At 40.5% G+C, this 13,001-nt stretch overlaps 1 protein-coding gene across 2 annotated transcripts in view; it reads left to right on the top strand.

The window, feature by feature from the left end:
• Positions 1 to 13,001, top strand: part of gfra2b (GDNF family receptor alpha 2b) — a 219,916-nt gene that overhangs the window by 114,192 nt on the left and 92,723 nt on the right. For both annotated transcript variants that reach the window (XM_075455193.1, XM_075455192.1), the window contains exon 4: positions 7,261 to 7,460. In XM_075455193.1, the coding sequence (XP_075311308.1) occupies positions 7,261 to 7,460 (200 nt within the window). The remainder of the gene's footprint in view (positions 1 to 7,260; positions 7,461 to 13,001) is intronic.

Here is a 13,001-nt window from a genome sequence, read left to right as displayed (position 1 = left end):
CTCCTTGTTTAGAATTAGCACCGGTTGGGTTTTTTTTGTCACAGCTGCTTCTCTTCTTTTTATCTGTTGCTTGAAAAGTTAGCTCCTTTGGTCATAAAAACTGTCGACTTTGTATCATGAAAGGCTGGAGTTTGTGTAACCTGCAATAACTCAGTACTGATGAATATGACATAAAGGAGGCAACCAGGTAACATGCTGATAGCCTCAATATTTAAAGTGAGGAAATACAGCATCCTTTGTGAGTTTTGATAGAAAAGTGGAGGTGGAATAATTCACAAGGCTTTAACTTTAGAAATCAAGATTGTTCCTTTACTTACAGGCTGTTTCCAGTTCTAAACATTCAAGTTGAGGCACAAAAGGCAACTCCCGGGATTGACAGCAGGGACTTGAAACTTTAGAGCTGCAGACAAACACCAATGAGTAGCAGGAAGTTTCTGTAAATAACAAATCCTGTGTTTGGATTTCACTTTACATTGAAGTCATTTATGAACTCGAAACAGCAGAAAACTGTCGACTGTATGGAGACGCCTCATATGAGCAGGTGGCCCTTCAGTGTGGACTAGCACACATTTACACTTGTTTTAGGAATTCATCGAAGAGATCTGATCTGAGTGCATTTACAGCTGTTCTCAAAGTGTTCCACTCATCATGAGATCACCCAGGAAACATGTTGAGCTGTTCGTACACACATGATTTTTGAAGTGATTTCAATCTTGACAGTTTTCCAGCGTCTAAATAAAATCAGACAGAATCTCATGAGAGTTGTGGCTCACCCCTGTGATCTCAGTCGTTTGGTGTAAAGTGGTCAGTGAACCCAATCCAGGCTGTTTTAAGGAAGTCTTTCCTACATCTCGGGGTTACGACAAAATCAAACATGTTTAACAGTCTTTAGTCTTCTTATATGGAAAATGTGTGCTGTTGTTACTTCCAAACAAGAAGCAGGGGAAGCTGTGGCTGAGAGTAACCATGACAACGAGACAAAAAAAAAAAAGTTCAGTTGGACCGTACAAACGGAGGAGCAACTAACAGCATTATTGCAACAGCATGAATGTCTCTACGACGTTTCATCTGCACTCAGAAATGCAGCTGTGGATAAAAGCTGCTTATCGGTCGAATTTCCCCCCCGGTGCATGATGGGAAATCTCAGAAAAAATTTAGTTGTGGTCTTACAAATATTGACCCTGTATGATCTGGAGTCTTTGCAAATCTTTAGTCTGTGACCTTAAAACTGTGAGTTTGTCTTCAGATGTGAGAGAAGTTTTTTAAGTTGTCTGGTGTATGAGAGGCTTAAGCAGCAGATGTAAACAGCCTCTCAGCTGCTCAGGGGCCTTGTTTCTCTGTCAGATCATGTTTGGTTTAATTTACACTGTTTCACATAATTAGGTCCGCACACAGACAAAATAAAGTTCAGTCGTCCAGTGTGTTGAAGTCTGGGGTCCTTACAGAGCAGCAGTTTGAAGCGAAGGACCCCGTTTAATGCCTAAGTTATTTCAGTTGATGTTTCTCTGTGGGTGTTTGAATTGTGTGAATATTTCTAAATCATCACTACAAGCATAAATCAATCAACATGCTTTTTGAACTACTATAATGTTTGGTGACAGATACTTTTTTCATTTATTTTTAGTCTTGGTCTTTTTGTTTCCCAGTAGGGAGGAGAACGATTTAGAAATGTATTAAGCTTGCGGGAAAACGTGTTTTGATTCGACTCACTGATGCTCAGCTCTGAGCGTTCTCTATTTTTACATTGAGCCACTAGAAAAGCAAACTATCTGGTTTCATTTAGCTCAGTAGCAGCAGAGCAGCTCCTCAATGTGTGATCAGCCTTTCCTGGAAACACACTGCTGCAGGGCTGTGTGTGTGTTTGGATGCCTAACTGCCAGTAGATGTTTGGCTTTCCTGTAAAACATGTTCCATGAGAGCAGACTTTGTCAGTGGTAATAAAAGGCTGTAAAGCACCACAGTTCTTCTCATCTTGTCGACTCCTGCGTGATGAATACACACAGAGACTGTGAATGTGTTATCAGTGTGATGAGCATCGAGGTTATCTGCAGGGGAAACAACACAATGGGAATCTCTGTGACCACACAGGTACAGCAGAAAAACACACATGTGATAATTGTGGTGATATAATTTAATTACAGGGGGCATTAGATGGAGGTGATGACAGCTCTCTGTCAGCTCTCTGAACTTCAGTGGAATCATCCACAGCACAATGATAAAACCATATTCACAATCTAAACTTAAGTTTACAGGATTTCTGTAGCTTGTAAAGAACCAGGAGTCAGTTGGACAAAACACTTTAAGCTAAGATTTTCCTTAAAGTCCAAGTTAAGGTGTCCTGTATATGACATTGTTTGCATAAAACACCCATAAGTCTTTTACTTAAAATTTGTTCTTCTTAACTTGACCATATACTTCAGGTTTTTAAAGGTGGATTTGAGAAATAAACTTTTTAAAAAAGCTGAATGAAGCCACCGTGAAAATCACCATTTTGTGTAAGACAGAGTTCCAGGTGTGTTTCACATTAAACACTGGGTGAAAACATCAGCATCTGGACGTGTGGAACCCTTGTTCATGGTGGGAAATGAAGGCACATTCAGCAGTAATAGCTCCCAAAGATGGGCTTTTATTTCCTTTTTGTGATCATTTCAGTTTGACATGTCATACTGTTTGAGACAGACAGACATTTTATTTTTATTTTCCTGGTTACCAGGTGAGGATGTTTTGCCCATTGTTTAGGAAAGTGGCAGTGACTACATTAATTCCTTCTCCTGCACAAAAAAGATGCAGCACTCAGAAAAAATGCTACTTTTCCTCATGGAGACACATCTACACTTTACTAATTGAGAACCATTTGAATAAAAAGCGTTTCCACTGGTCTTAGTTGTAATTTAAATCTCTTTTTTTTTGCGTCTTTTCAGGGTTTTTGTGGATAGCGCAAGAAGAAATTATTAAAACAATGTAAACCTTTTGATAAAAAAGTGAACTTAAAGTGAAAATTGATTCAATCTTCACCACTTTATCCATGACTTTTTCAGTCTTCATTTGATATAATTGATTGATTTATAATTTTGGGGAGTTTTGTTGTTGTTTTGAAGGTAAACACGATCAAATATCAATGTAACTCTCTCCTTTGATCCATAATCAGAATTAATCAGTGCACTTTAAGTGACATTACAGCTCACCAGCAGAAGTGCAATATTGCAACACCTGGGAGCCCCCAGCGGCTGCTGCCTGGTTCAGTTAACCAGCCTCCATCCAGCCTCTTAAGACATGTTTTTCCTAACCTTGCGAAGCTCGGTGACCTCATCTTACATGATGACGAAGGAGGAGATACCTCTGTAGCTCCAGTCCTCCCATTTATTCCTTAACATCCTGATGTCAGGTTTTAGTCAGCTTTCCTCTGCCTTTAACTCCTCTGCTTGTGACCAGAAGGCACTTATCTTAAGTTGTTGCTATTTGATGATAAAATATGTAAAAGCAAAGTCATGGAAATGTCATTAGTGCCACACTTTAAAGGGCTTTCCTGGGCCAAGGTTACAGTTGTCTGTCCCATTAGACTTGAGTAATGGGATGTGTTGGGTTGGAACTTAATGGCGTGTACATGTGGGCGTTCGCACTTGACTCTGTGGGGTGACATTCGCTTGTGTGATGGGCTCTGCGGCGAAAAAGGAGGCAGAGATCAGGTCTGCTGGGGGGGGGAGCTCAGTGGAGGAAGATGCATCAGAGGGCAGCATACACTGAGAGTGGGAGTTTTCAAGTGAAATGGTAATGTTAACAGTTGCTGGACGCTTTGAATCATTTTCTGTGAGTGTATGTTGACAACGTGATTGAAAAGAAAAAACATTTCCTAGATTAGTTTTCATGCTACGTTTGAAATGCTGGAAGTCAGAAATGTTTATCAGTCAGAATGCTGAGGCAGTTCACATGGTCGCCTGCTTGTCTATTTACGGAGGAGGGTACAAACTGATGGATGCAAGAGACGGTTATCAACAAAAAGTTTTAATCACTTTTGATGTTTTAATACCAGATTATTTTTAAAGACTGTTTGTAAATGGAGCGCTGCATGGTGGTGTGGTGGTTAGCACCACCCTCACAGTGAGAGGGTTCCAGGTTCAGTTCCCATCTGGGGCCTTTCTGTGTGGAGTGTGCATGTTCTCCCAGTGTATGTGTGGGTTCTCTCCCACAGTTCCTCCCACTGTCCAAAAACATACATGTTAGGTTAATTGGTTTCTCTAATAAATTGTCCTTGGGAGTGAGTGTGAGCATATGTGTGGTTGTTTGTCTCATTTGTCTCTGTGTGGCCCTGTGATGGACTGGCGGCCTGTCCAGGGCGTACGCCGCCTCTCGCCCAATGACTGCTGGGATAGGCTCCAGCCCCCCAGCGACAAATGTAGTATAGAAAATGGATGGATAGATGGTTTGTAAATGGAGCTGAGAGCCTTATTGGGAAAAAAATGGAGAATCCTAGTCCCCAAAACTTATCATCAGTATCAGTTTCATGATACATTTAATGAAAAAATGAGAAAACTCCTATTTTCTGCACAACAAAATCATATGCATATGTTATAACCTGAAACTGTGATGTACTGGTTTATGTAGATATCATTTAACTGCTTGCAAACAGTGTTTACTGGCATCAACAGTCTACCACAGACCACTGAGGCTCATCACAAATCAACAAAACCATATCTAACATTAGATGTTGTATGAACTACTTTCAGACATCAGGATATACAAAGCTATTCTTGTTGTGCTTTCACTTTACTAACCTATATCACTATATCACATAAGGAAATATATTGTCTTTGCTTCCAGGACTTATTCCTTTTAAGCACCCCTTAAGCCCAAACTAAAGTGAGAAAAGTGTGTTTAAATATGCAGCTCCTTCTGTTTAACCAGCTGAATCTGAGGAAGTTGATTTCTTTAAATGCATCCAAAGAAGTAAATAATTTGGAGGCAGGAACATCTGGCTGCAAATGTTACAGTTGACACTAATTGCTCTAGCTTGAACCAAGATTATGCATTATGCATTATTCACATTTTCTTTTTGTCCTGTGGTTTTTCTGGGACGTGATGTAAAAAGGAAAGTGCTTCTTTCAGTTTTAAGCTTTTTGTATCACAACACAAAAAAACAATCAGGTCCTCACCGGGTCTTAAAATGATATAAATCCAACCTCAGGTGAATAACAACACATGACAACCCTTACTGCTTCCACAAGAATTAAGAGGGTAAGTGGCAGTCGGGTGCTGCTGATCAATGCTCTGATTAATTGATCATCAGTAAGTGTGAGCACCTATAAAAGCAGAAGACTGAACAAGTATGGCTTGTTTGGAAGGGTTGCAGGAGGAAGCCTCTTCTCTCTAAAAAGAACATGGCAGCACAGCTTAGGTTTGCAAAGCTGCATCTGAACAAACCACAAGACTTCTGGAACAATGTCCTTTGGACAGACCAGACCAAAGTGGAGATGTTTGCTCATAATGCACAGCAGCACGTTTGGAGAAAACCAAACACAGCATATCAGCACAAACAGCTCATACCAGCTGTCAAGCACGGTGGTGGAGGGCTGATGATTTGGGCTGGTTCTGCAGCCACAGGACCTGGGCACCTTGCAGTCATTGAGTCCACCATGAACTCCTCTGTGTACCAAAGTATTCTACATTAAAATGTGAGGCCATCTGTCTGACAGCTAAAGCTTGGCTGAAACTGGGTCATCAACAGGACAATGATCCCAAACACAGCAGCAGATCTACAACAGAATGTGTGAAAAAGAAAAGAATCAAGGTGTTCAATGGTCCAGTAAAAGTCCAGACCTCAGCCTGACTGAGATGCTGTGGTTTTATGTCATATTTTAGTTGCCTTTTGGGAGTTTTGTTCATCTTTGTTGATATTCTGTTGTCTCTTTTTAGTTATTTTATGTTGTTTTGTTGTCCTTTTGTGTCTCTTTGAGGTCATTTTTTTTATTTTTAGTCATTTCGTATCTATTTGCTGTAATTGTTGTCTCTTCTTTCTTTTAATTTTTTTTCATATTTTAAATTTCCTCATAGTCATTTGGTTCACCCGAAAGTTGTCTCGTTGATGTCCTTTTGTGTCACTTTGGTATCATTTTTGTGTCTGTTTGTGGTCTTTTTGAGTTTTTTTTTACTGAAATTGTTTGTCAGGTTATGTGTCCCTATTGTCATTTTGTGTCAGTTTGTTGTCAATTTGTGTTGTGTTAGTGTGATATTTACGTTGGCCGACACGTGCAAACGCGCTGCAAACGGCGAAACAAATCCAACAATAAAATGCTGCAAGAGTAAAATGCGGCAATAACAAAAACGACCGGAGCACACGCGCTGCAAACCCCAAAATACATGCAAGACAGAAACGCTGCAAACATCAAAACACATGCAAGACAGAAACGCTGCAAACATCAAAACACATGCAAGACAGAAACGCTGCAAACATCAAAACACATGCAAGAAAAAAATGCGCTGCAAACTTCAAAACACAACGTAAGTTCGCCAGGCCACTAGGGGGTCTCGACCTGTGGGATAGGGGATCGACTATGGGAGATCTACCATATTAATGAAAGAGAAGAAAGTCACAGGTACGTTGTCATTTATGTCTTTTTTAAACACTTGGCCGTAATCTTTTACCTTATAATAGCGACATAACTCCGCTGCTCTTCTATAATAAAGTAAAAGATTACGGCCAAGTGTTTAAAAAAGACATAAATGACAACTACTTTTTGACTTTCTTCTCTTTCATTAATATGGTAGATCTCCCATAGTCGATCCCCTATCCCACAGGTCGAGACCGCCTAGTGGCCTGGCGAACTTCCGTTGTGTTTTGATGTTTGCAGCGTTTCTGTCTTGCATGTGTTTTGAAGTTTGCAGCGTTTCTGTCTTGCATGTGTTTTGATGTTTGCAGCGCGTGTGCTCCGGTCGTTTTTGTGATTGCCGCATTTTTCTCTTGCAGCGTTTTACTGTTGGATTTGTTTCGCCGTTTGCAGCGCGTTTGCACGTGTCGGCCACCGTAGATATTTGTCTCTTTGATGACCTTTTGTTTGACTTTTGTTCCTTACAGTTTAAAAAGTTTAACACCAATGACAAACAACACAAACAGAGACGAAGTCACACAGAAGCTGTTGTAGAACTGTTCAGCAACATCAGAAACAGATCTTTGAAAACGTTAATTTCACAACAGTCATACACACACAAACAGCCTGTAAGTTTGTGTGTAAATCTGCTTAAATCCTCTTTCTTCTCTTTGTTCAGACTCGTCTTTATCAAAGATGAGCCCCTGCTCCGAGGCGGGGAAACCCTGTAATCCCTGCCTGGACGCGGCAAAGGCCTGTAACCTCAACGAGACGTGTAAACGCCTGCGATCTACCTACAACTCCATCTGCAGCAAGGCCACGCCCCCACAGTCCTCAGCAGCCAATCAGGAGCCGTGCAGCAGAAAGCGGTGTCAGAAGGTGGGTGAAGTGTTTTAAACTGTGAAACCTGATGTGTTTTAATGTAATGAAAGAGGAAAGCTGCTGGTGAGGGAAGCTGCTCATCTGTCACACACTCAAGAAGAAAACATTTATATCAACAAATTCAAGTTCAGGTCAGCTGAGCGAGAGAAGAATTACAAAGTACTTTTCTTACATTTTAAAAAGAAATCATACTTCAGTACTCACCTGTATCTCAGTGAGTTTTCTTTTGTTTTCTGAGAAACGAAACAGATGTTTGAATAGATTTTTGTTTTTCCTTCATGTAAATCCGTTAAACCACTTCAGTGTCAAACATGTTCGTACCACAGGTATAAGAAACCAAAACTCTTATGACGGGACTAAAAGTTTATGATCTTTTCCTAATATTCAATTTACCTCTTCAATGACATAAAAATGTAAATCATTAGACTAAATAGACTTAAAATATAAGAAGTGTATACATATATTTAAATTAGTGGTGGGCATAGATTAATTTTTTTAATCTAGATTAATCTCACTGAAATCTTGAAATTAATCTAGATTAATCTAGATTAAAATGGCTCATTCAGGGGTCTGACAATCCGCGGGGTTCGCGGAAACAGACGTGTAAACTTTAGTTCCTATCCAAACAATAGTCGTTTAATCCTGAGACTGTTGCAATTGCCGTGTCGAGTGCTTCAATACAATAGTGTAGTAACCCCACGCATACCTTTCTCACTGCAATTAAGTTTTATTTTGGATTTATTTCAGATTTTATTTCGAATTTAGTTTCTTTTTCACAGCTGCCTCTGCTATTCCTGCTCTTCTCAGGTGTACCTACTGTAGTTTTACATCATTTGTAACGTGATGTATATCTTGTATAACAAATTGTAAATAACAAAACGTTTATTCGTGTCCCTGCCCTCACTTTCCTCATGTTTTTTTCCGCGGGGGTGCTGCACAGCCGCGGGGCCTTTAAGAATTGAACATTCTAAATGTGACGTCACGAGCTACCAAAGCTACCAAAGCAAATTCTCGAGCGAAGCTTCTCCAGCGAGGTCGCTCTTGGTGAACACGCAGCATTAGGGCAGACCAGCTTATTCACATGCATGGCTCCAGCAGTTTCTCTAGCTTCGCCAACTTCTCATATTCAGCACTTGTAGGGAGGGCCAGGTGGTGCTGCTGTTGAGATAGCGTTGTGTGCAGTGCGTCTCTGTTGCGCCACATGCGCAGTATCCTCCCTGCGGCCACCATATTAGGAGCGCTGTCTGTTCCAACAGAGCAGATTTTGTCAACTATCCCCCACAGATTAGCGACCTCCATAAACTGCCTAGCACAGGCTTCTGCAAAGTGGCGTTCTTCTGTTTTAATCACACCTAACGGGAGACAAAGTACATCAGCCCACACCCGAGCTAAAATATCAAGGTAAAAGTCATCACAGTTTGCTTAGGCTACCTATTTTGACCCAGTTCCCAACCCAACTTTGAGAATAGATTAACGGCGATATTTTTTATATCGCCCGATAAGACTCTCAAATTATCGCAGCACGTTAACGCCGATAACGGCCCACCACTAATTTAAATGTATAGTGCATAATTGTCACAATTGACTAATGCTATAGTTTTTGTTGACTTGGGTGATTATCTTTAGTGTTTCCAACAACTTGTTTGATCAACTTGCAATTTTACTCACTGTAAAGATGGTTTTCATTGTGGTTGCTTGTTATGTCCCATTTTTAGGTGTGTGAGGTATTGACATTTATAACAGACATTATTTAACATTTCATAAGCACTTTTTGGAGCTATTTAATTAGAATCAAGTCATATACGCTGAACATACGTGAGTAAATTTTTAAATATTCTATATCTCCATTAGCATTGTTCGTACCTGAATCATGTCAGATGATGATTAACATCACAATGTCACAGTACTTGAGTTTTAGATAGCCCCAATCTGCATAAATTAAATGCTGTGAGTTTAAAACCTAACCGCAGATGACAGATAAACCATCTCAGAAGTTTTTTTTAGGTTCCTTTTGGATATGGTCATATCTAAAACCCATCCATAGCTGCCTATTTAGGACCCTGGTTAGTCTAAACTTTTGTGTTTGGCCACTGATGGATAATCAGAATCTGGCAAGAGGGGATCTCGGTTGTGATTTTCATGGACATGACTTCAAGGCTTACCTATGTTTAAGAAATGATTCTATATGTAGACTGGGAGGTCACATCTCCACTTATTATACTCATTATTGATGCTGTTCTTTAGTAACCATCACAATAGAGTCTGCAATGCTCAGACTGTGATGTAGCACCCATAAATCTGATGCCATTCACCATTCACATAAAGATGAATGGATCTTAGGGTCTTGATCATATCAGGTGAAAAAAGGGATCCTGAGATCAGCTGAAGGTTCGGTGCAGCTTCTGTCTTAGTGGTGAAGAAAGAGCAGAGATCTATCCTCAGCCACGGCCTTGAACTCTTGGTAATGACTGAAAGAACAAAATCAAAAGAGGTTTTCTCTGCAGTGTAGCTGGGCTCTCACCCAACCTTGGGTTAGAAGTTTAGAAATCCCAGATAGGCTCAGAGTAGAGCTGCTGCGTCTCCATAACGAGAAGAGCCATTTGAGGTTGTTCGGCCACTTGCTAATGATTCTTCTTGGCCTCCCTTTGGAGGTTTATGAGTCTCCTGGGTTGGCTATGAACCTAGTGTGTCCTAGCTGGCCTCACTCGGGTTCTTCCGGGATGTGCTGGAGGAAGTTACTGGAGACAAGGAGGCCTGAACTTCTCTGCTCCCACTGCTGTTGTCATGATCCCAAAAAAGGTCTCAGCTGTTGGGTGGATAAAGGCTGAGCTGTAAGAACATCTCAAACGTGCACATTTTGAAATAATATATTTCCACTGTGGTGTTCGTAATTATGTTTCTGATTATGCACAAACCTCCGTTTTTGATTACTTTTTTTTTTTGTATCACTGCGTGCTGCCACTTGCCGACAGCCACGCCTGTTACGGTGTTTACTGCTCGGAAGCAGGGGACTGCTCGGTCTGCACTTCAGGGTCCGTTTATACTAATCTGTTTCTATATCGTTTCTATCGCGGATGCACTGTCCATTTACATTAAAATACTGGAATACAACTTCATAGGTGGAAGGATTCAAATACGCCGGAGCACACGTAAGCATTCGCATACGATGCTGATTTTAGCAGTTGTAAACGGGGAGAAACGGGGATACGCAGTGCTGAGCTCTAGCTACTCGGCTTTTATAATGAGAACCCAGCCACAGCAGCAACGCAAGCCGTACATGGAGCGCTGCTTTTGGGTTAGACCGGGAAGAAGCAGCGCATGGTGGGACAATTTCGTGGACCAAGTTGTTGTCGCCGAAGAATGGCGCGAGAACTTTCGAATGTCCAGAGCAGCCCTGATAAATCTGTTAATATAAAGCAGTTGCTCATGCTCCAGATGCAAGGGCGATCATGTGATGTGATGGCTGATTAGTCATGTAACTAGCGAATCAGCCGATCCCCGTTTCAGTGTAAATGTAAATAGTTTGCAAGACGCCGACACGAAGAAATGGTGAAATGAATTAATATAAACAGAGCCAGTCTGCACGGTCTACACAGTGATATGCAGTGATATGAAGGGAGAGAAAATAGCGTCAAGCGATTGTGAGGTCTGACTTTTTCCTGGAGAACGGTTTTGCAAATATTGTTTTGAGAAGCAAAACAATAAGCAATACAATACTTTATTTATTAAACCCCAGCCAACTAGTCGGACTACTTTTGTCAACGCCAAAACGAGGCTGGAATTCACAGGACACAGTGAGGGGTAAGAAAATGTTCATAAATGGTATTGCTAGAATGGGATGTCATACAGCTTCATGTCAAAAGAGGCGAACTATCCCATTAAGATGAAACAACTTCACCATACAGAATGGACCAGGAGTTCATAAATGATTCAATAAGGTGAAAAACCTTCTACAGAATAACATTTGTACAAACTCCCCTTAATATTTGTTCAGTTTTTATCATTCAACATGAGTGAGTGATGAGTTAAGACTCAAAAACCTGTGTTTCAGTTTAAACTAAGACATCATATGATTGTTTTGTACACGTATGCTTCTATTAGGCATTTAAGCTTTATGGAAACTTAGTTCTTTTACTGCACTGAACAGCCAATCGGAGTGATCCCACTCACCGCCGCCACCCAATGGAGATTCAACGTGATGTGAAAAAGAAATCAGTTCCACACATTGATGGTATATTGTGCAGCCTTCACCTGCAGTAATAAGTTCTGACATGTTTTCAGTGAAGTAACGTTGGTACTGTGGTATCAGTTCACATTATTACCTGTAATGAGTTCAAGTGTGTATCCACATTTAATTCAGAGACAGATAAACGTACGTCCCCCAAAATTATATTAAAATAAGACCAACGTTGTCATCAGCTTTCAGATCTGATTTAGATTCACGCGCAGTGATGTTTTCTGCAGAGTCGTGTGGTCTCTGTGATTTAACATCCCACGTTGTGATGAAGATGGGATGAGTTGCACCTCTGCACAGTGAAGCTATTGTATATAATAACTAATACTGCTGCTGATTCTATGAATCTAAAAGCATATTAAAGGGTAACACTTTATTTACACTTGATTTTCTGCTACAGATTAACTAATAAAGCCGTTTCAGACGGAGGCTGCACATGTGATTTCTCCTTCATTATCTTCAAGATCAGCTGTGGAAAAATGTACAAAGGGTAAAAGTATTGATGCAACACTGTATAAGTACTAGATCTGAGGAGTCCCTAACTATAACTCTACTAAAGTTGGTGCTGCAGAAATGAATTACTTTAAACTTGAATCCATTTGAGTCACAGGGGCACCAGGTGGCCTCTTCAGTACCCAGGAGTCTTTGCTGCTGCTCTGTCTGCCTCAGGCGATCCACTTATGCGCACAGAAGGGCAAAGAGGTCCTGACATTCAAGTTCTGATAGAGAGAGGTTAGCAAAACTTGAGGTGTTTGAAACTTCCTTTGGCCCAGCCTTGACATTCTGGCTGTTAGGGTAGGGTGTCTTTCAGCCGTGGTGACATTTGGACGGTTAGTTAGTTCTTCAAGATCCAAGAAGACACACTCTACCCAACTGAAATGATGTAAAACAGAGGGGCTGGGTTGAGGTGAGGGGGTGAAGCTCGTTATATGTGTATGATTTTGGATAATTATTAACATGATAATTACATTACAAAGTAACTAAAGCTGTATGAAAAAATACAGAAACCATAAACTTTTGCACAGATAAACTTATTGATAAATGGCTGATGAATTAATGGTTTGTTGTTCTCAATGAAATTACTTGAATGAAAAAATCTTACACATTGACACCTTACTGTTATCATACTGTTTACCTGTTCTGTAGAAGCAGTCTTGGACCTGTTTCATCCCAGGTAAACATCACAGACCAACACTTAATGGCTTTAACTAAAGAAGACATGTTAGCTTTATGAGTCTACACAGAAAAGTCCTGGTTGGATAAAGGAAATGTTTTTTAAAAGTAGTGCTTATCTTTCATAGATA

This window comes from Odontesthes bonariensis, chromosome 22, assembly GCF_027942865.1.
Source record: "Odontesthes bonariensis isolate fOdoBon6 chromosome 22, fOdoBon6.hap1, whole genome shotgun sequence".
Taxonomy (NCBI): domain Eukaryota; kingdom Metazoa; phylum Chordata; class Actinopteri; order Atheriniformes; family Atherinopsidae; genus Odontesthes; species Odontesthes bonariensis.
The sequence above is the reverse complement of the archived record's forward strand: the minus strand, read 5'-3'. Positions and strand labels throughout refer to the sequence as shown.